Raw genomic sequence first — 22493 nt, 5'->3', positions numbered from 1 at the left:
AACACACAGACACCCCATGTAATACGAATACATATATGTATTTTAAGAGTACCTATTATCAAAGCCGTTCTATTATAAAATCTCGAGTACATAACATTTTTATTTTCTTAATCAAATGGAATTCTTTTCACACAAGCAATTTTTATTATTTGCTAATTAAAAAATGTCCTTTTCAGCTCAATCGTCGCTACACTACAGCGAATTCCAAACGATAAACTGAGAAGAAGAAATTGTTTAAAATTGTCATTCTTTTTTTGACTTGGATGTATTAATTATATACCTATTTAGAATTTACACAACGGATAAAATAATTTATTATGCTGTGAGCAATGTACATACCTTACTTAGGCATTTGAATAAACACAACCTGTGTAATACACTTAAGCGACTTAAATATTGAATAATATTATTCTTAAATGTACCTCAACGGTAAAAATGTTCTCTAGATAATCGATGTATGAATCAAAAATATTAATTCACTCGATTATTTAAAACTTTGTGATTTATATTTGATTACTAATCGTAATTTCAAAGTAATACGATGATTAATGTAGTGTTTATAATGATTTAATATTGAAATAACATTCACGAATGGCGGTTGAAATAAAATATATCTTGATCGTGTTTGTACTTACTGAATTTATTCATTCGGAAAAGTCAAATGTTACATAATTTTTCGCTGGAAACTATGAAACAGACGAAATTCTTTTCGATAATATCGTATACATTATTTTGCAATACCAGCACAGTCGGAATGTGTATTACATATTCATACATAAAGTTTCGAATATTTTCTTGAGTCACAAAAATAAAAATCTGTTCACTCGCTGCGCCTGTCGATTCAGCACTGCGAGATAGATGCGGACGGATATATTATACGCTGCACGCGCCGTGTAAGATATGCGCGCGTTAAAGATTCGTTTTTACCGTCAAAGGATTCTTTTCAACGACGCGAGATGTAGATCGTTTTTATTTTTTACATTTAATCTTCATCCTGATGTACATGTAGGTATAATATTATTATTATTATTTACCCGCGTACGAAAGACGCTTACGACGTGAAAGACTAGCTCGTGTTTCACGCGATGATGGGAAAAATATACGTATTATTATATATATTATGTTTCGGACCATTATAATGTTTGCGTCGGGTTGATTAGCCGATTCAAAATCATCAGAGCGATCGGGCTGTGAAGAAATCCATGCTCCGCGTTGTACGCACCGCGTCGATGATTCGTGCAGTAACAAAAAATAAAAATACATGTACAAATAGTATACACTTCATTCACAACGACGGGTTTTATTACATTTTTTTTTTCCGTGCACGTATATATTTATGCATTATATTAGTTACTGGCAAGGTTATTTATAGTGTTCACGCACGGTTTGTTATCGAAAAACGTTTTTCGAACATATTTGGCATCTCGCAGGATGAATGCACATCGGCATCGTCGTCATCGTCGTCGTCGCCAAAGAAACACACCAACCGACAGAGTAACGCAAGTCGAAATAAATGTATTCGTCTATCGGATTCGTTTTAGATCACGGTGCGGCGAAGGGAGAGAGAGGAGACTGGTTCAAGTTCAGTACCTCTCGTTTGCCGTTATTTTTTTCATTGTTGGAATGCTACTAGAAAAAAAAAAAAAAAAAAAAAACGACAAGCGAAGAAAGAAAAGAAAAGAAATTAAACAATCGTTATAGAACAAAATATTATGTATATCGAACGGGGCAGCGCTATCTCTCGTGTACTCGGCTAATAATATACAATATTAGTATATTATTATTATATTATAATAGTATACAAACGTATCAAATAAGGTCCCGATGCGTATCTTTGCTCGCGTATTTTCAAACACACACGTAGGCACTTGAAATGCATACATTATGAATACGAGAACGACGATTGTGCCGCTCGCAAGACTTGTCGTCCTCAAGTGGAATATTCTCAGCAAGCGCATGTGCATGCGCGTGTACTATACGTTGCGTACGGAATTCCAGTGCTCTCTAATAATAATTTACATGTGCGCACTTCGCGGGACATGTAAACAAAATGTACCGCTCGCTGTAACTGCTGTCCGCCAGACGCTGCGGATCGAAAAATCAGTTTTTTTACACGCAGCCATTACGTTTTCCATCTCGCGCGTATGGATAATGTTAAATAAAAAAATAAAATAATAAAAAATATAAAAAAATATATTACATTTAAATGTATTACATTACGGGCTGTACTTCGTCTACTGAACGTACCGCGGACGATGACGGTTCAACGGTTTGCATCTTTTGACCACGCTAATACCATTATCATCGTTATCGACGATTTAATTAAACATACAGATCACAATCGAAACGATCCTTAAATACGTATTACTGTGTACGCACCAACAACAGATTACCACTAGTTTTTCTGCAGACCTTCAACAGTTGTTTTAATATTATATATGTACACTGCATCAGGCGGCGACTGATAACCAATAAACCATGTGTATGTGTGTGTGTGTGTGAGTGTACGCATCGGGATTTTTAATAAACACTATTAGAAATTGTATTTTTGCCTCATAAAAAATAATGACGAGTTGAAAAAATATTATTTTACACGGAGGTATACATCCGATTCAATTATTTATAAACATTTGACTAATATTTTAAAAACCCTTCAGTGCGTACCGCCATGTTATTAGGTATAATTTATGTTTGTTTAGTTGATTTCTAAGTACCAAAATGTTCTGTTATTAATTACATCATAATATCAACATTTTATGATTTCCACTCGTATTTCTATACTTTTACGATCTATACTGAAATTATTTTCTCTTTAATTAATGTCAATTCGACTACACGAAGTTGGTGTTTCGATTTAATAAAGATCTTTACATGAATCAATCATGTACCACGTATATGCGTAGACAAGTATTTATATACTTCAATTATACAAATATACATATATATATATATATATAAATGATCAATAAGATCCATACGTGATCACACGTCAAAATCAAATAATTTGACATGTATGGTTATCGACTATTTCGAAATAAACTGACTAGTTTGATACTTGTGATTTTGTAAAAAAAAAAAAAAAAAAAACCATATACATATTATAAAATATGTAAAACGACAGTTCGGTGTAACCCATGTTCCTATTATATATCTGCGGTAATTGATCGATACGATACCACGATAGAATGAATATTATAGCGACTGGCTATACTATTTCCGTCGAATCAACGGAGGATCGAATATATTACTATACGTTTATTTTACAGTACAGTGATGTTTGTGACCCACAACCGTCCTCGTTTATTACGTTATCACGTCAAAGCGATCCTGCTCCAGTTATTTAAAGAAATCCTGTAGCGATTGTTTATGCAAAAGAAAGCGGTAGAGAGGCCTTTCGGGCGAAGTCTGTTCACGATTTATTTCTTTAAAATAGAAGATAAACAAATACACTTCGCGTTGCAATGTGATGGCCGATTGGTTCTTGAAATAATAGCGATTATTTGTGAACAATATTACACCCGAATGGGTATATATTATATAACGTACGCGCATTTATAGTACATTTATTATACTAATAAACATGTATTACGTAGACTGTGCCCGACTGGTGTACTCGTCTACATATTAAACGCGCGTTATACGTTTTACGGTAGATATATTTTATTAATCTGCATCCACCTACGTTTTTCGCAATTTGTCCGACGGATGTATACCGCGGTATACTATGTAAAACACATAATGTTTTCATTGATAGCCCCATCTTCCATCGGCATATTATTATGTATTATATATACCGCTTATGGTCAGACATCGTAAGATCTTTCGTATACCTATGTGTCTAGGTAATGGTTACCTATATAATGTACGTATAAACGTCGTTTACTATTATTTAACGATCTATCTAAAACTATTTTTATTTATGTATACACATGTTTCGAAACTCTCCGTACTTAGTTGGACAAATATTATACGGAGATTAATGGGGAATAAAATCCACTTGTACCTATATATATATACTTATACCGTTTTTATAAACATATTGTACAACATTACTCGTAGATCATTAATAACAATTGAAACCGACTAAACAGTTGCAGCAGATTAACCGCGTACATAAAGGCGAATACTATTTTTAACAATTATTATATTAGTCACACACACATAGCTCGGTGAGATTAAGTGAATAAAATTAAATATACAAATGCACAAGTAATTTGACCGTCAGAGAACATTCGAACGAAACGCGATTATTAATGTTCTGTACGCTCGTGTGCAGAGTGTATTATGTTACTCGATAATAATAATATAAAATGTTGTAGACCTGCAGCGCTCTAATAGCTCGGTCATGTTTGGTAATTATGTATATTCGTTTAATATTTCAGTTGTGTTAATCATGCCTACGATGATTAATCGACTCTATGAATGCGCATAATGTTAAATAATGCAATTTAAAGTACAATTATTGTTATTATTGTTAATACCCGTTTATTATAATCTTAAGTAATGATAATAAATTACCGATTTTACCGAAACCAAACATTAAATTGAGAATATCGGAACAGTATGTAGCTGAAATTAAATTATATGATATAATATACATAGACGTATAATTAGATACGAGTATAACAGTTTTTTCGTGACGAAAAATCCCTGCAAAATTATATACGTCTATCTATGCGTTTAATTGAGATATCGGCATGTACGTATATTATTTCCTAATCGCTATTCAGAGAGGATAACTTACACTGCGTAGCCAATTTTTCCAGATTTTGTTTTCGCGTACCAGTTATACGTATTATACGTGTTTAATAATATTGATACTCGAATATATCGAAACCCACGGACAAACATCGAAAACTATCAATATACTTAGGTCTTCACTTTCGCAGAGTAAAACGTATTATTTCTTCTTTCTTTCTGGGCTTTTATAGGCCTTTAAGGCTCATCGCCGTGATCATTTTAATAAAAACGTATTATTATTGTTTGAAATACTCGTATGTTCAGAAAAATGTCCCGACGCGCAAAAACGTACTCTAGTGTTCTATGCGCATATACCTATGTACTACGTATGTTCTCGTAGTATGAATGTGTTAAACATCTCAAACGTCCGCAGCATAATTCACTGGAATGCGAAAAAACTATATTTACACATGTATTGATAAACACAGTACTACTGTTTATTCTTTGGCATAAATAATTACGTTACGCGTTCGTGAAGAATGTTCCAAACGCTTACCGCAAACGAGTTTCGTTGGATAGTGAGATCAGAGTGACAGTGCCTTTTTTTAACGTAAAAGTCATACGAGAGCGTTTTTCATTGTTAATTTTAATCTTCCATTTTGAGTACCATGCTTCCATATCGTTAATATTCCATAATCGTTTTTCATCTGCGAACTCATCTACGAAAGTGTGGTTGAATGTTGGTTGGTCTGCTGCATATGTGTTGTACAGAATTAAAGATGATAATAAACCATCTTGGAGAACACCACGGGTGTATGTAAAGTAAAAAGATGATAATTATTACGAATAGGCAGGGATTTACGGCTCGGAAAATGGGAAGGAATCGGCCGAATAAAAGAAACGGAACTTTACGAACGGTGAACACTTTTTTATACAATACTATCGAGTGATTTCCGGTAAAAGCCTGCGGTAGTGCTTTCGTAACGAAATCGCGTCAGCAGGATCCGTGGACCGTTAAAGTACACACACTTTCAAACGCGCACTAAAATCTCTCGTGCTTGCCGTTTACACGCGTACGCATACTTTTCGCACTGCAACGTGGTCGTCAAGTCCTCTTTTTCGTCGAAAAAACAACAAAAAAAAAAAAAATAAAATAAAATAAAAAACTCACGAGGGTAAGTAACCCGGTATTACTACCGCCTATACGACACGCCTCGGGGGATACGACTGTGCGTGAAGGAGAGAGGGATAGTACTCGTGCCTCGCAGAAGAGAAATAAAACGAATGGAGGCAAACGAAGGACTGGGAAATATATCGTATAGTGTAATGGTATGTGATATTACGTATCATGACTCACCCGGAGGCAGCGGATTTTTTCCTCTTCGACCGGCCGGCCGATATTAGCCAAAAAAATAATGAAGGAGTGACGGAAAATGGTAACGTTAAAAAACGTATAGGTAGGTGGCAATTATGCGTTCGGCCAATAGTTATAATTTAGTTTTTAGTTTTTTTTTTTTTTTTTCCGGTTCCTTCGGCCACCCACGGCAAGCCGTTCGCGATATAATGCCACGTCGAGGACGGTACACACGCGCTCGCTCGTCGTCGTCTCGGGTCGCGATCCGTCTGTGGGTATTACGCGCGCACCCGGTATAATTATTATTTCATTACCCGACCGACAATGCGCGCGCGCGCGCGCGCGCGCCCGTGTTCATTATAAATACACCTCGTAATAACGCGATGCGTATATATTTTCGTCGTACAATATAAAATATGCCTGCGCGTTGTACCGGTGCGCGACCTGTGTGGTCGAAACACATTGTCACGAATCAACGGTAAACGTATTTTATAATGCACTACGAGTACATATATATGTATGTGTGTATGTAAGTATACACTGTCGGCGGCGGGTGGGTCATTAGTGCGCGCGTAGAAAGAAAAATATAGATAAACGCGCGCGTGGCACCGGTCCCGTCGGGGCGGACGCGGAAAAAGCGAGGAGAAAAATACGGTGGACGAGCGGTCCGGAGTGAGAAACCGGGATCATTGACCACGAGGACGGCGTGAAAAAAAGGATAAAATAATATATTTTAATAAAACGGATTCCGACGAAAAACGCGTCTCGAAACGCACGTGTACTCGTGTAAACAAATTGACCGGCTTCCTGTTTGGCGGCGTTGACGGTGTTGATGCGTTTTTATCGAACGACGCGAGTGCAATTGAAACCCATTAGCCGCTCAGTTCTCATACGCGCACGGCCGTACGGGTCGTAAACGCAGCGTGATATGCGGGCTTGAAGATCGTAAATTCTCCTTTTTCATTCTTTTTTTTTTTTTTCGGATCTCCTGTTTCGTTTACTACTATATTGTCGTTTAATGGCATTATAATATTATTATAATAAAATGTGCTCCGCGGACGGACGGTGAGAAAAACGACGCCGACTACACTACTACACCACATCCGTACACCGTACTCCGTACCCGTATATCGTACCGAGCTTTATTCTTCGTCTTATTTCCGATGTCGTCGGAGGCTTTCCTCCGACGACATCGAGACGTACTCAAACGAATGGTTTTCCACGCGCGTGTCGAGTTTTTCATGTAGGAGCTGCTGAAGGAGTCTAACATCACTTTTGTAAAACGATAAATCATCAGTTTAGGATGCTCCTCGGTAAAATATTAATCACAACGCGTGTTTTGTGCACGGTCGTAACGAAGTATCTCGCGCTGGCCTATGTATGATTTATGTGTATATAGACGGAAGTATAAAAACTACATTCGTTTTGACGTAATGCATTGTGGTGGTGAATGAACCGCGCGGTGTGTACAGTATTATTAAATAATTTCGAAAACGTTCTCGGCGACGATGATTAATCAACTTTCAATCGCGGCGAGGGGGAGGGAAACGAATGGAAAATATGATATAGAAGTGCATTAACCCCTTCGGGTCGTACGCAAACGGGACTGCAGAGATGAGTCTCGTAGGTTTTCTTTTCGCCACACCATTGTGTTATGGTACCTATTGCAAAACGCAACGGTGCTTTTGAACGCGTTTAAAAATGCAAGCGGTGATTAGCGAAAACAGCCGACCGCTGTTTGTACGTACAATGTATTCGATAAAAAATAATAGCCTCGTGTTATTATTGCACACAAGCCGATTGTAGTACGAGGGGACAGATGGGTGTTCCCTATTCCCGGACCGATTTCTTTATGTCGAAAACGAATATACCTTTATCCCAGCCGGTTACGCACATTTCGTAATTTCGTCGTCGTGTGTAATTAAAAAGACATCCTACCCGAAACCGCATTGAGTAAACTACTCGCTGTATACTACATTTGAATACGTAAAAATATCGCGCTCTGCCGACGATGTCATCGTCGTCTACTTCTGAGATGTATTATAATGAATTGCGCCGTTGGACGACCCGTGGTCTAGACATAATAGACGAAAGATAATTTATATATTATTGTACGGGATCTTCGAAATCGTTTATGAACAGCGTGTTACGAAATCGGAATGGAAAAAAAAACGGATAAAAACGGTTCCATTATTTATACGCCTATGCTGCCACCAAAATATTATGTTCTAAAAAGGAAACATTTAAAAACCCATTACAATCTATGAATGAACGAATCTTTTTTTTTTCCAAATCAACACGTTCCGTGTTCGGCGTAATATAATATGTTTATATATATATATATATATATATATATATGTAGGTATACGAACTGTTGACGAATCAGTTTTTTATGTTTTTATTTCCTTTAAATTGACCGTGACAAAGGAGAATCTTGAACACGATGGACTAATTTCCAACGTGTATACCTAATTGACTTGTTTTTTCCTCCGAAACGATTAGCCTTATATAAGATTTAATGTACTCGAGCTAATACGTACGATTTAATACACAATAAACGCGACCTCGGAAGCGTTTAGGGGAATCCAGTGTAGAGTACTCTTTTCATTCATAATAATTGTTGAGTTTCTATGGACTTGCGCTGAGTCCGCATTTCCGTTGACGCCCTTTAATGAATTTTGATGGCTCAATATAATATTTTATACGTGTGAGCATCAATTATATTAACAAGTTCACCGTATGGTTGATTCTACACACGCACACATACATATATATATTCACACATTTATAATATTATTATGTAATTGCATCGTAGTGTTATTGTATAATAGTTATAATAATAATAAATGATTCGTGTCGACGGTTCCATTTATTACTCACGTCCAAAAATGGGTCTTCTTCGCAGGTTGTAAATTCGGCCGTGGTACGAATATCGCATACTCGTGTACACGTGTATTTTTGTTGTTATTTCGTAATTTTTCGCTAACGACCTTTTTTTTTAATTTTTCTTCAGGTGTGCTGTTACAAGTGTGTGGAAAATCGCAAGAAACGTGTTGCGGCGAGAACTCCGAACCACAATTGGTGACCGTGGGCAGAAATCTGTACGACGATAAGTTGCAGACTTCGTTGAAAACGCTGAGCGTCATGTACAAGGAAAAAGCTGTAAAATTTGACGGTAATTTTTTATTTCTATGATCCCTCACCTCGTTCTCAAGTACACAAATCGTGGTTTCGATCGTGATACGCGTGTACTTTTATTCGAATTTTATCGGGTTTGAACGCGAACCCCATTACGCTATGTATTTTCTTCTTTTACTTATTTCCCTTTTATCCGAAACATTGTAGCAAAATGCAATGTATAACACTAGTTTGTTCTTATATACATCTATAAATAGCATTTAAACCTATATAATATACTAAACTCCCACCTTATGACTACTTCCTAATCCTCTTGGCAACGAACTTATCCGACCTTTCAGACCGTACCGTCAATTTATACTTTCCTTCATAATCTTCCCTCTGGTATAATTGCCTGTCCTCGGCTCCTTTCCCTTATCGATTTCAGTCTTCCCGCTACGATTTATCTGTTAGTTTCCTTCTTTACACCTCAATCATCCTCGAACTATCTAATCTGCTATAACAGCTATGTCTCGAGTATTTCCCTATGATCCGTTTAACGCGAATTGCAAAATAATGATCCATCTTTTTTCCTTTGTTAAATCAAGTATACATTATTATCATAATTACTATAGTTTTTTTCTTTCTACGTGTACTCGATTGTTTCACCGTATCATTGGCTTAATGTATACATTTATGATACGCGTACCTACTTGTAAAGTGAGCGGTTGGACCCGTTCGAAAATGTGTATAACGAATAATAACGATTTACACCGTTTGCACGTGTAGACTACTTCAGAGACATGTTGAAAAAAGCAAGATTGGGCTTCCACGACATGTTCAAGAAAACGTACGGGATGATGTACGAGCAGAACTCGTACCTGTTCGAGAATCTGTTCCGCGACCTGGAGAAGTATTACGACACGGGCAACACGAACATTATCGAAGTGCTGGAAAACTTTTTCTCCGTTCTGTGCCAGAAAATGTTCACCGTCATGAACAGTCAATTCACATTCGACACCAAGTGAGTGACAGACGAAAAGTATTTTCAAATCCGTTTTTATACACGTTTGCATTACATACTGGTGAAATTCGCTTTTTCCGCTCGCACGACTTTTCCGCAATCATATATTTTCCCGAGCATAGTATTTACAATTTTTGTATCTCACGTTAAACATATTAATATATGAAATGTACGCGCATCAATGACACGCCCGAAAAGTTTTTCTCCCTCTGAACGAACCAAAATCCTTTTTCGCGGCTGACTTCTCGTAAAACGCGATTTCCAACACGTCTTCGCGATTTATAGATTTCCAGAGTTCGTGCGTTTCGTTCAAATTCATTTGCACACCGTTTCGATCTCTAAATCGTTATCAAATTCGTACATAAATTTACTAGTATATGTGTGTTTATTTATATGATTACTCTCGTCCGTTCGGCGTTTATAAAACGTTTTGCCGCGAACGAGGATTTTTTTTTTCTACGAACATTGATCCACACATTAATCACGTGACGTTACAAAATGTAGACGTTTAAGGGTATATACGTACAGACGTACCGACTTTATCGTGACGCTACAGGGTTGTTTTGGAATCCGTGCATTTTCATGGTCGAAATAATAGTAGTTCGCAACGCCACCGCGTCTATTTGCGAATAATCGTCGATTTAAGAATAGTCTGTCTTCGATCGATACATACATAATTAACAATACCAATTGTTGCGTCCCTTCCGCAGGTACATGGTGTGCGTCAGCGAGAGCATGTCGGAGGTGGCACCTTTTGGCGACGTGCCCGTCAAACTGTCGTCGCCGTTGAAAAGATCATTTGTCGCTTCCAGAACGTACGTGCAGGCGCTGAAAATAGCCGGCGATATTTTGGCCAACATCAACAAGGTTCGTATTACACGTGTTTTAATCGCATTCATTTAAATATAAATATCCGTTAATTAAACCTCAGCCTTTTGCACGTATATATATGAATGCGCAAACAATACCGCGCGTTTATAATTATAATTAATTATACATCGCACAATGGCTGTCGTCTGTACAAACATACGTGTGCGTGCGTTTATAAATATGTTTACGTTCGATTGTATGTACGTATGTCTACTTCAGTGAAACATCAGTGTACACTGACATCATTTTATCCCTTACTTTTATTATACTATGAATCCGCTGTTGCTGCAGATGATGCCTACCCAAGAGTGTTTGGTTGGTTTTACCCGGATGACCCAGTGCCCGGTTTGCAAAGGGCTGCAAGACAGCAAAGCGTGCAACGGGTATTGTCTGAACGTCATGAAAGGATGTCTGGCGTATCACTCGCAACTCGACCAGGACTGGAATGCGTTTTTGGGTGAGTCTACCATACGCACGCATTGTTTATTATTCCGTATTTGATATTTTCATAACAATCGTACATAATACTACTATCCACTGGTTTCGGTTTGCACAGATATCATGGAAAAAGTGAAAAAACGTCTGCTGGGTCCGTTCAACATCGAACTGGTCGTCATACCGATCAACGTGAAGATATCCGAAGGCATAATGAATTTCCAGGAGAACGCTCAGAGAGTGTCACAAAAGGTAATGCTAGAAAACATTTCGTGTCGTATATTACATACTTTGGTCTTACAACTCAGCGACGCCATTCTAATTTTTCACCCTGATCCAGCAATGGCGCGCGTACACCGAGATTTCTATAGAAGTAACAAACTCAACTCTTATCGCCCACCGAACAAATATCCTCTATGTTCTCTTATTCTCATGTCAAACGTATAGAAACACTTAGATACGCATTGAGTAACCAAATAGGTAGCTATACAAATGTATCCGATTTCAACTGTATCCATGTACTACTACTGAGCATTTATCACCCCCGTGCACATAATCCCTTACCCCATCGTAGGGAGAAAGTATTTATCATTATCTAGCGCATGCTAACCCCCGGTTTAAACGTCTTCCCGGTCATATGCGCGTACAAGCTATGTGTTTTCGTCCCTGCAATCCGCGAGTCACCGCGTACCCACACATTTTGATTTGGGCTATTAGTTGTATGTAAGACGTACGTACGTCGTGTACTCAATTCCTGCTCTTCACAAGCTCATTTAAAATGATATTTTCCTCGAGCGGGACTGAAGAGACGTTACCTTTTTTCCTCACCACCGTCCGTGCAGTATAGTAACGCACAGTGTATTGTTTTCGCGCGCAGGTGTTCTCCAACTGCGGTAAACCGACACTGGGATCGACGCGCCGACGCCGACGTCGCCGGAACGCTGACGACGATTATTACGAATTCCAGCAGGGACGGGTGATGAGCGACGGCATGAACAAGGACGCAGAAAATGATGGTGACGAGAACCTCGACGACGACGACGACGACGACGACGACGATGACGACGAGTACGTTGAAATGAAACCGACAGCGGTGAAAAACGAGAAAAAAGATAACGTGCCAGATGAGGGTGGCAGGAAGCAGCGAAAAAATAAGAACAACAACAATAACAACGGACCGAAGAGCGGAAGGGCAGGAGGCGGTAATAACGGCAAGAACCGAAAGAAGAACAACAAAAACCGTGGCGGCGGCGGTGGTGGTCTCGAGGACGAGGAAGAAGATCAAGGCGGTCCTGCGTACGCGTTTCACCGGCTGCTCAAGGACATCGGCACGCACGTGGCGTCGACGAAAAACTTTTGGAAAAGGCTGCCGTACGAAGTGTGCAACAACGACGTGGCCGTGATCGAGACCGGACAGAACACCACTTGCTGGAACGGATCTGCTCTGGCCAGGTACGTGTTTTCCACCGTGTGTCTCGAACACAATAGTCTCTCGTCCCCTGTTCTCTCTTTCGTTTAATAATTATAATAATAATAATATATGTCTAACATATCGGGTCGCCTATCTACCGATGAAAAACGGTTGGAGTTGATCCTGAGAAAATGTCGAGATACTTTTTTAATGGCCCACAAATTTTCCCGAAAAGAAAAAAAAACTAGACAGGTTCAGTACGGCGGGTCTAGGTTACAGGTCCCCGGGGTGTAACATTAAGGTGCGAATCTCAGGGACGATTTGCCAAAAAGTTCAAAAATATAGCGAGGAGACTCTGGGATGTGTACTAAGTACATTTTAGAACCGCATACTAACCTGTATTCTGTTTGTTTTGAGGAAAACGTTTTCTCCGTGCCTACACCATCGACTATTAACCGCAGAATTTTATCGAGTAAACGTAAACGTATATTATATTGTAAAATGTAGATTAGATAAATAAAATAGAATTACTCGTCACAGAATTCAAAATTTTAAACGATCGCGGATTTTTACGTGCGTCTTTCTCGTAAACGGTATGAAGACAGGGGACGGTTTGGACCAGCCCCTATTTTTCATCGAAATTTGTACTACACATTTTTTTATGTACAATGATATAATACAGAGCCTCACTTTACCGTATGATTATAATTGTCATTACAACGTCAGTCATAATTTTTAGTCGTAGATCTTTTTTATTAATCAAATTGCACATCATAATTAGGTAACTACCAATGCGCTATTATTTTTCAAACTAAAAATATACTTTTCTGGTATAATTCTGAAAATATTCAAAAATTATTTATATTAATGTGGGATACATAACTTAAAATGTAACAGATGTATTTAAGTTCTCATCAGCTGCCATGCTGAAAATGGCTTCCAGAAAAACACATTCATAAGCAGTCTTAGGTATTAGTATTTAGTAGGTTCACACTTCTCGAATCCGTAGTGCATGTTTCCAGTTCCGGACCACACATTTTGTGTGGGGGGTCACTAAAAAAAAATAGGGGCTGAAGACGATCAATGTTTGCTCATCACGGGCTTGTTTTAATCGGTTTTTTTTTCATTCTCTCCCCGCGCAGCTACACGAAAGAAGTGATGAGGGACGGCATTAAGAACCAGAAAAGGAATCCCGAGGTGCCCGTGGACCTGTTGCGGCCGAGCAGTCTGCTCAACGAACAGGTGTTCGCCCTGAAGGCGCTGACGAACCTGCTGAAAAACGCGTACCAGGGACTGGACGTGGAATGGGACATGGAGGAGGTGTTTCACGGCGGCGAGTCCAGCGGCGTCGGGCCAATAGCGTCCTCGGGCGACGGGTCCGGCGACGAGGACTCGGAGTCCACGTCGCCATCCGCGGCCGTGGACGGGCCCACGCACGTATCGTTCACCACGACCACCGTGTCGTCGGCCACAACGCCGCCGCCGAGCACCGTCGAGACGGTGGACGACAACCGCGTGGACACGTCCGGCGGCAAGACCACCGCGGGCACGGACACCAGTGGCGGCCACAAGGCGAACAAGCCGACGCTGCAGAAGGCGCTGGTCGCGTACCTGCTGCCCGTGGTCGCCGTGTGGTTCGGCAACTCGTTCTTCGAATGGATCCTGTGATAGGGTTTTTGTTCCTCCGAGAGCGCGTCCAGTGCCGTTCTCAACGGTGCCATAAAACGTTCAGTGTGTATGTCTGTGATAATTTTATCGTGTGAAAAAACGATTTTAAATTTAAAAACATTTTTAACAATAATTACCGGCCACCGACGGACGGGAAAAAATAACGGTGACCACTCGAAGCCCTCTAACCCCCACCCCCGCGTGTATATAATTTTATATATTATTAATAACAATTGATCGTTCCCGCGGCCGGACTTCCTAAGGCCCGCGCCGCTACACGGGAAATAATAATAATAATACCATGTGACGTTTTTGTACATAGTTTGTACGGCAACCCTAACGTCGTACTTTAACCGAGTACACTAATACATTACGCTACTATAATTAACCATTTTTATTGTAAAACATTCGTGTTGAGTATCTCGTCGGACAATATTATTACCATCGTGTTACGGTCAAGGTTTCAAACATTAATTACGACCGTTTTTAAATAATGTTAATCGGTTTCCAAATGTCCACATCTACGGGTATTGTCCCGGCCAGACTTATGTGCATCCAATACTCGCGGTGTAGCTTATTCCGATTGAATTTCTTTCGAGCCCAAACTTCTGGGCACGAATGACGTACGTTCCTCGCATGACCACAACCTTGAAAGTCAATGGACACTTCCATGGGTGCCTTTTGTTATTGAAAGGATTTAAATTTTGTATTTGTTTTAATTTTTAAGCGATTTAGTCTAGTCAACACTTTTATAAATTGTATAAACGTAGCGAAAAAAAAAAAAAACAAAAAATAATGTACAATTCAGCTTTCAGTTACACAGTCTGTTTCCTTTATTATATACATTTTTTATTGGGTAAATATATTTTGGTAAACAATTATTTTATACATAAATATATGTGATTTAAAAATAATTTATATGTGCATAATATTGTAAGGATTTGTACAAACATTATTGTCTGTCTTTCTACAAAAAAAAAAAAGGGTCCATGTCTCATTGTTAGGGCATTTATTTTATACTAATCTATAAGTAAATAAAATAAACTTACAATTAATAACTTGTTTGACATTAGTCTCCTTGTAATATAATTATGTACTTATATCATGTATATAAATAATTTATAATAAAATAAAAAAACATTAATAAAAACCAAATTTACATAGTATTCGTGTTGTGAAAAATTAATATTTCAAATGTGTCATTTATCAGGCAGCAGGGAAATAATATTAATTTTTATTTTAGCAACGTGAACCAATGAAATAGCTGTCCTAAGTTAATAGGATAATACATTTCAGAGAGCGAAACACAAACAAGACTTAGGGTTCTCAGCAGCAGCTTGAAAATTATACAGAGTTCAGCTACAGAAGGCCAACCACTTGTGTGATCTGCCATAAAGCGTTTCGTTAGAAAGGGCAATTTTGTGTTTTGGCCACATTCATTTGTTTGGCTTCTACTAATTTGAGTTCAAGAACCTGTGAACAAATATTAAATTAATACTGATGAGTATTGACTGAGCAATTTGTTGAGAAACTTACATTTACTTTTCTCATCAGATCTCCAACAATATCGCCAACCCTGGCTAATTTGGCAGGTGGTGAATGAAATACAACAGATCCACTTAAACCTGGGTACATCAACAAAAATAGTTAACATAAATAAGTATTTTACAAACAGGTTTTAGAGTTTGCATACTTTTTGTATGAGTTTTTGGTGTGTTTCCTGCTGAAGATGATAATCTATTATCAACAGCAGCTCTGAAACTACTGCACCGCCTGACCGCAGCAGCAGCTTGTGATTCATTCATATCAGGATTTAATTTCCGTTCTTTACTCTGAATTTCTTGTTTTAGTTCTAAAAATATCAACAAATACATTGACATTTCAAAAAATTGTTTATAAATAAAATATTAATTTAATAATTTTAGATTTAAACACAAACATTTTGAAATTCTAACAAAAAAGTATGCAGAATTATTATACATGAAATTAAGACAAATGTGTAATTGATTATACATGGATCATTATTAACGAAACGCTATAATTTATAATAAGTCAAATTACAATATACATATTGAGTGCACACCAAAAGAATGTTATTCATGGTTTCTAAAAATTAATTTTTAATTATAGCAATGTATATGCACAAATTATCTACCAAATTAAAATGTTTATACTAGATCAAACATGGTTTTACTATAAAATAATTTATAGGTAAATGTTTAAAATTAATATTATTAAGTAATATGTTATAAAATCACAGGTATTATATTTAGATTATTAGAAATTCTAAATCATAAACTCGAATAGTATGTAATAATTGGTATTAACATACATTAGTTTTTGGTATGAATTATATTTTTAATAAATTATAAGTGAATCGATGATTCGACAGAAATTTCATAAATCGCATATTTTATGAAATAGAGATATTATTAAAAACATATACTAGTCATGTGAATACTAGTCATGCAGAGTATGAAAATGCTCTATTTTTTTATCAGAAAAAAAAGTATAGCTAAAGATGTTTTCAACATAAAACATAAAAAATTGACTGTGATATCATTTTTATTTTAATGCTTGAGAATAGAAGTATAACATACTATGTTAATATTGTACTATTAATAAATTATATTAATATATTATTATAGTATTGCTTGAGAATAGAAGTATAACATATTATTTCAAGAATTAAAATAAAAATGATTTCCAGTAATATCATTACTTACCACTAATTTCATCTTTTAACCTTTGAACCATTGCTTGCAAACTTTCTTTTTCATCAAGTTCAACTTCAAGAAGAGCATTTCGCTCAATTGCATCATTCATTTTAGTTTCAAAATCTCCTAATGATGCACATGTTTCTCTGTGAATATAAAATTGTAAATAGTTTAAATATTAATACGTTTTTATTTTAAGTCAATACATATAAAATATAACTACAAAAATAAAATATTATTAAAAAAAAAAAAAACAATCACAATGTAAGATAAAAATAAATGAGCAGGGTAGTCAGGATTTTGATTAATCTACAAATGCTTTATATAAAATTTTACACATTGCTATGTAAAGTACAAATATGTTTTCGATTTGACCTAATTAAAATAAAAATTTTAAAAATGATTGTTATACTTAAAATTAAATTAAATATGTTTGTATTAAGACATATTATTGAATAAAATGATTGTTAAATATAATTTAAAAAATATACCATTGATTAAAGAATTAAGTATATTAATTAAATTATAATAACATTATCATTCTATTTTAATTATGAGAAATGTATAGAAAAATAATAAAATACAAAATTGTTCTTGCTACTAGCCTTAATTTTAAAAAGACAAATTCTAAATCCTAATATTTAGAATATAATATCAAAACATGAAATATTAAGAGTATTTTAAATAAAAATAAGTTGTGAATTTAATGAATTAAAATACATATTATATTTAATGTTTATGCCAATTAATAAATATTTTTTTAGTCTATTTACTATTTAGTTAATTTTTAAAATTTACTACTTCAAAAAAATTAGTTTAAATGAAAATAAATAATAATTTTTGGCACAAAAAAATAACCCACTAAATAAAATAAATTATTATTTTAAATAATTGTAATTGGTAATTTTATTTTTATAAAAAGTCATTAGAATAACATAAACAAAATCTTAAATTTGTTGCGTGCCGGTATGTATCTCCTTAACAAAAAATAGAATTAGAAATATAAAATAAATCAATTTAATGGTTCATTATTTAGTATAAATTTATTCAGTTTATAAGTAGTATTTCATGAGAAATCTAATATTTCATGATTAATAAATCATATTTATGGTTTTTTATTGTTGTACTAAATGGGAGTTATTGGCAGTTGTTCTACAGATTGAAATTTGATGAATTCTGTAAGAAAATTTTTAAAGGTAAATTAGTACTAAATATAGAACAAAATATACAAATTGTTTAAAAAGTTTATCTTTATCATTATACTTTAAAAAATATTAAAATATATTTAGAAGTTTTTTGATTATGCAATAGGAATTATTGATTTAAACCAACAAACCTTTGTAACTTTTCTAAGTCTTCAGTTTTCTGTTCCAACTCCCTGATATATTTTACATAATTGGATTCCCTTTCATGAAAATGGATAGCCTCTTCTTGTAAACTATGTATTTGGTTCATTAGATTTTGCTGTTCTTCACGATTTTTTGTCTATGAATAACAAACATTTATTATGATTACTGCTGATTATAAAAAAAAAAGTATTCCTTAGTATTTTTTCGATTTCATTAATACAGGAAAATTAAACAGCATACCTTTGAATGGTTAGTAAAGCAACAATTTAATAATTTAGAATCATACACTCAAAGTTTCTATTTATAACAAACAAAAGGCATCCGAGTGTGGTGTAACTATCGTGGGGTAAAGTGATGGAGCCTCGAACATTTCTGAGACTATAATTCTTTAAAATAAATTACAATGCTGATGTATGTAAAAGTAAATTCCCAAATCATATGTAGTGATTCTAGATACAATCAGTATTAAAGTAAAATAGATTTTCCTTTTTACTTTGTACATCTATAAATTATCTATTACTTACATTCGTTTATCTTTTCAAAAAAGGTATTCACATTAAAAAAAAAAAAAATAACAATATGATGTATATACTTTGTATCGTCATATAAGGATAATATTAGTGGAGGAGCCTTGTTTATTTACTGCACCGGGACTTTCCCTATGTAACTGGGTCACTGATTTGAGTAAACATGTCCTTAGAGTTTCCAGATCAAACTGTATCTGATTGTTTTTTGATTTGAGCTCTTTATTGTTTTTCTCCAGTAATTCCACGTCCATTTCCAATTCGCGTTCCAACGATTGAGACTGCTCTCGAAAGTCGTCATATTCTTTTTCCAGCGCTCTATACTTGTCTTTCCAGTCTTCGGTGTCAATTTCGTTCAGATTGGTCATATCGAATGCGAAACAGACGACCGTTTTGTGCACTTCTCTGATGCGAACCTGCGAGACATTTCGAACAACGCAAGTCAATAAAATGCAAATCACACACGGAACGGATACGTACCTTGTTTACAAAAGGTCAACGGCGGCGACGGGCGACACCAACACTATTTCAAGATGCTCGCAGCCGTGAACCCGGGTCGACGTACACGTACGGCGGAAAAGTCGAATTTTCTTTCTCGCGTTTTTTCGTTTCGACAGTTTTCCTTGTTTCGCAATCAATCCGAACCGTAATCAGCATGGACAATATCACGATGACGTTACGATGCTGTTGACGGACCGAACGACGACTATAATATTACCACAACAGTACTACACCAACAACAACAACAACAACACTGGGCACAATAAAGAAATCGAACTGGTTATCACACAGCTGCAGTGGAATGTTTCACAACGGCCAGACGTGAAATATTCGACGTGACGAAACGATCGCGGACGACGCATCGACGGAGCACGGCGGTTATAGTTGGGCAACTGCCAGCCCCGCAGGTTAGTTGGTCGTGCAAAACGTTTCGTTCCGGTCGGACGAACGCCGAGCTCACCCGTTACCCAGTCTCAGTAGGTCACTGTTGCCAAAACAGTCACGCGACGCAGTGCAACCGGATCGGGGATGTATACTGTGCCCGGTAATTTTTCGGCAACGGGGCCTTTCTACGACCGTCGTCCCGGCACCTACGCACCAGGACATGAGTGCGTCCGCATGGCGGTGGCCTAGGGTACCTTTCCTGACGCTGCAGTTTTCGAAAAGCACCGATCAACTCGCGTTAGTTAAACCAAGATAAGTTATAACTGTCGACTTAATGATGCCTTAGAAATGTTATAACTTATGATTTAATTTTGATAACAATTCCGTCTCGACTAGGTTGTGCTGGCCATTCGCCATAATGTCACTGTGGACAAAATCTAACCACGTCCATGGGTACCATACGCGTATACCAATTGACGATAAAGACGTAAAGTTATTGAAAACCAAACGTCATGTGATGCGACCGTCCTACGGCACTCGGAAACCTACACGATTTTGAGTAAACAAAAGTGTAAGGTCGTGTGAAAAAAAACAAAACCTAATAATAATGCTGTAAACGAGACTGGACTTATAATATCTGTCGTCGGTACCGCATGGTTTATATGTTGTCATTTCGTCTCGCTCAACTTACCTCGATGCAGTAAAAGGTTTTCGATAGTTACCAAATGTTTTCCCATCGATAACGGTCTAACTATAATTAGCTCATTCGGTTGTTATATTTTTGTTTTAATGCTGCAAGTGAATTAATAAACTGACGTAATGAAATAAGGAATAAAACACATCATTTATAGCTTGGATATTAAAATGAACTTTGCAGGAATCGAATTAGAGTTGAATAGGTTATACACATATATACTAAATAGAACGGAAAGAAGAAAGAGTAGGTTCATAATCATAATAATAATAAGAATAATAATAAAAATTATAATAATATGGATGAAGTCATATTTTACGTCATCGTTATTATTCATTATTTTTACAATATAACGAGAGCAAAATATGGGTTGAAAACAAATAGTAGGTACAACGTACACGTAAGCAGAAACACTAGTGGTGTAATTTAGTATGAATAATTAAAATCTTTAATGTTATATTACGCTACTGTATAGTGGAAAGAAAATGGCGAGGCCCAAATTCTCTTTTTATACAAAAACTATATACCTACTGATATCTTTTGAACTTATTTACTTAATATCCAAATTTGGTTAGAGATTATACTAAGACCTGGAAAGTGAGAGGTTGTTGAACCAGCTGACGTGTGTCGAATTATGAATCGTGTATTGATGCATTATATTTAAATTTAAACGTGACGAATATTATTGCATTAAAAAAACTATCTACTATTCTTAGATTAGGGCTCAATTCATTCCTATGATAAAAAACTACCTAGATATAATTTTATTTAATAACCCTTACTATTTTTGCTTATTTTATTAACGGTAGATTTGTTAGATTTTCCCGAAAAATTGTGAAAAATTCGAATGGAATTTTTCATATAAATCAATACAAACTGTATTAAATGTCCAACTTTTTTATAGAGCTATAAAGTATCGCACTAAAATGTATTAACCGAAAGAGAACGTGGAAAATATATTAGCTGAAAAATCAATAACTCTTTTGTTTTGTCTGGTGCTTAAAATGTATACTGATAATACATAACCAATTATTTTTTAATTTAAAATATATTTATAAAAATATATAATTATTATTTCAAACAAATGTAGTTCAATTTAATTAGAATTATTTGGCCCTTGTATTTTTCTGTATTATAAAAAGTTTAATTTGGTAATTCGGCAAATTATCTAGGTATATTAGGATACACTAGTACACTCTGTCTACTTCTAGGTGTACTAAATGTAAATGATAAATAACTTAAATCAAGAATATAAATGTAGAATTTTTAAAAATAAGCATAATATAAATAATTATAAATTACTAAAACTTATTTTTATAATTAATTTGTGTAAAAACACCAAAAAGCACTGATGTAGTAGGGCAGTGATATTAAATAATGGAAAAAGGAGTAAGAGCCATATAATATTAATATAAAAGTAATGCTTTAATAATTCAAAACTATACTAAAATAGGCTATATAAATACACAATATGTGTATATATAGAATAGTATATAAACATAGTATACCTTATATAAGGTATAATATGTATGCTTCATATTTTATTACTATTTTTTAAACAGATATTTCAAAAATACCGATATTATTACTTTTATTAAAGATTATTAATTTTTCAATAAATGTATTCTAATCCAGACATGTACCACTGACTTCCTTTATGAGTTCAGTACCTTTAACCACCACTTCCCTCCTCCTATGTGAAATATAGTGTACACATTATTGTTAATATTATTTATTATTATTTTTTTTTTATTTATTTATTTAT

General features: G+C 35.7%; 2 protein-coding genes across 2 annotated transcripts in view; one reads left to right on the top strand and one right to left on the bottom strand.

The window, feature by feature from the left end:
* LOC112685989 (glypican-4) overlaps positions 1-15329 on the top strand; it is a gene marked incomplete at its 5' end in the record, with an annotated part of 49288 nt that extends 33959 nt beyond the window's left edge. Inside the window, 7 exon segments of the mRNA XM_025558069.1 lie at positions 9048-9209; positions 9941-10175; positions 10886-11042; positions 11337-11502; positions 11602-11732; positions 12358-12932; positions 14034-15329. Coding sequence (XP_025413854.1) covers positions 9048-9209; positions 9941-10175; positions 10886-11042; positions 11337-11502; positions 11602-11732; positions 12358-12932; positions 14034-14559 — 1952 coding nt within the window.
* A 39-nt stretch (positions 15330-15368) lies between these two features.
* LOC112685990 (nuclear distribution protein nudE homolog 1) lies at positions 15369-20061 on the bottom strand. Its single transcript, XM_025558070.1, has 7 exons — positions 19630-20061; positions 19318-19565; positions 18613-18759; positions 17286-17422; positions 16253-16411; positions 16096-16184; positions 15369-16032 (listed from the first exon to the last, which is right to left on the bottom strand). Exons 2-7 carry the CDS (start codon positions 19515-19517, stop codon positions 15964-15966), a joined length of 801 nt encoding a protein of 266 aa, XP_025413855.1. The 5' UTR covers positions 19518-19565; positions 19630-20061; the 3' UTR covers positions 15369-15963.
* Between the last annotated feature and the right edge of the window lie 2432 nt (positions 20062-22493).

This window comes from Sipha flava, unplaced genomic scaffold (genome assembly GCF_003268045.1).
Source record: "Sipha flava isolate LNK unplaced genomic scaffold, YSA_version1 2_pilon_pilon, whole genome shotgun sequence".
NCBI lineage: Eukaryota > Metazoa > Arthropoda > Insecta > Hemiptera > Aphididae > Sipha > Sipha flava.
This window is presented reverse-complemented; position numbering and strand designations above follow the sequence as displayed.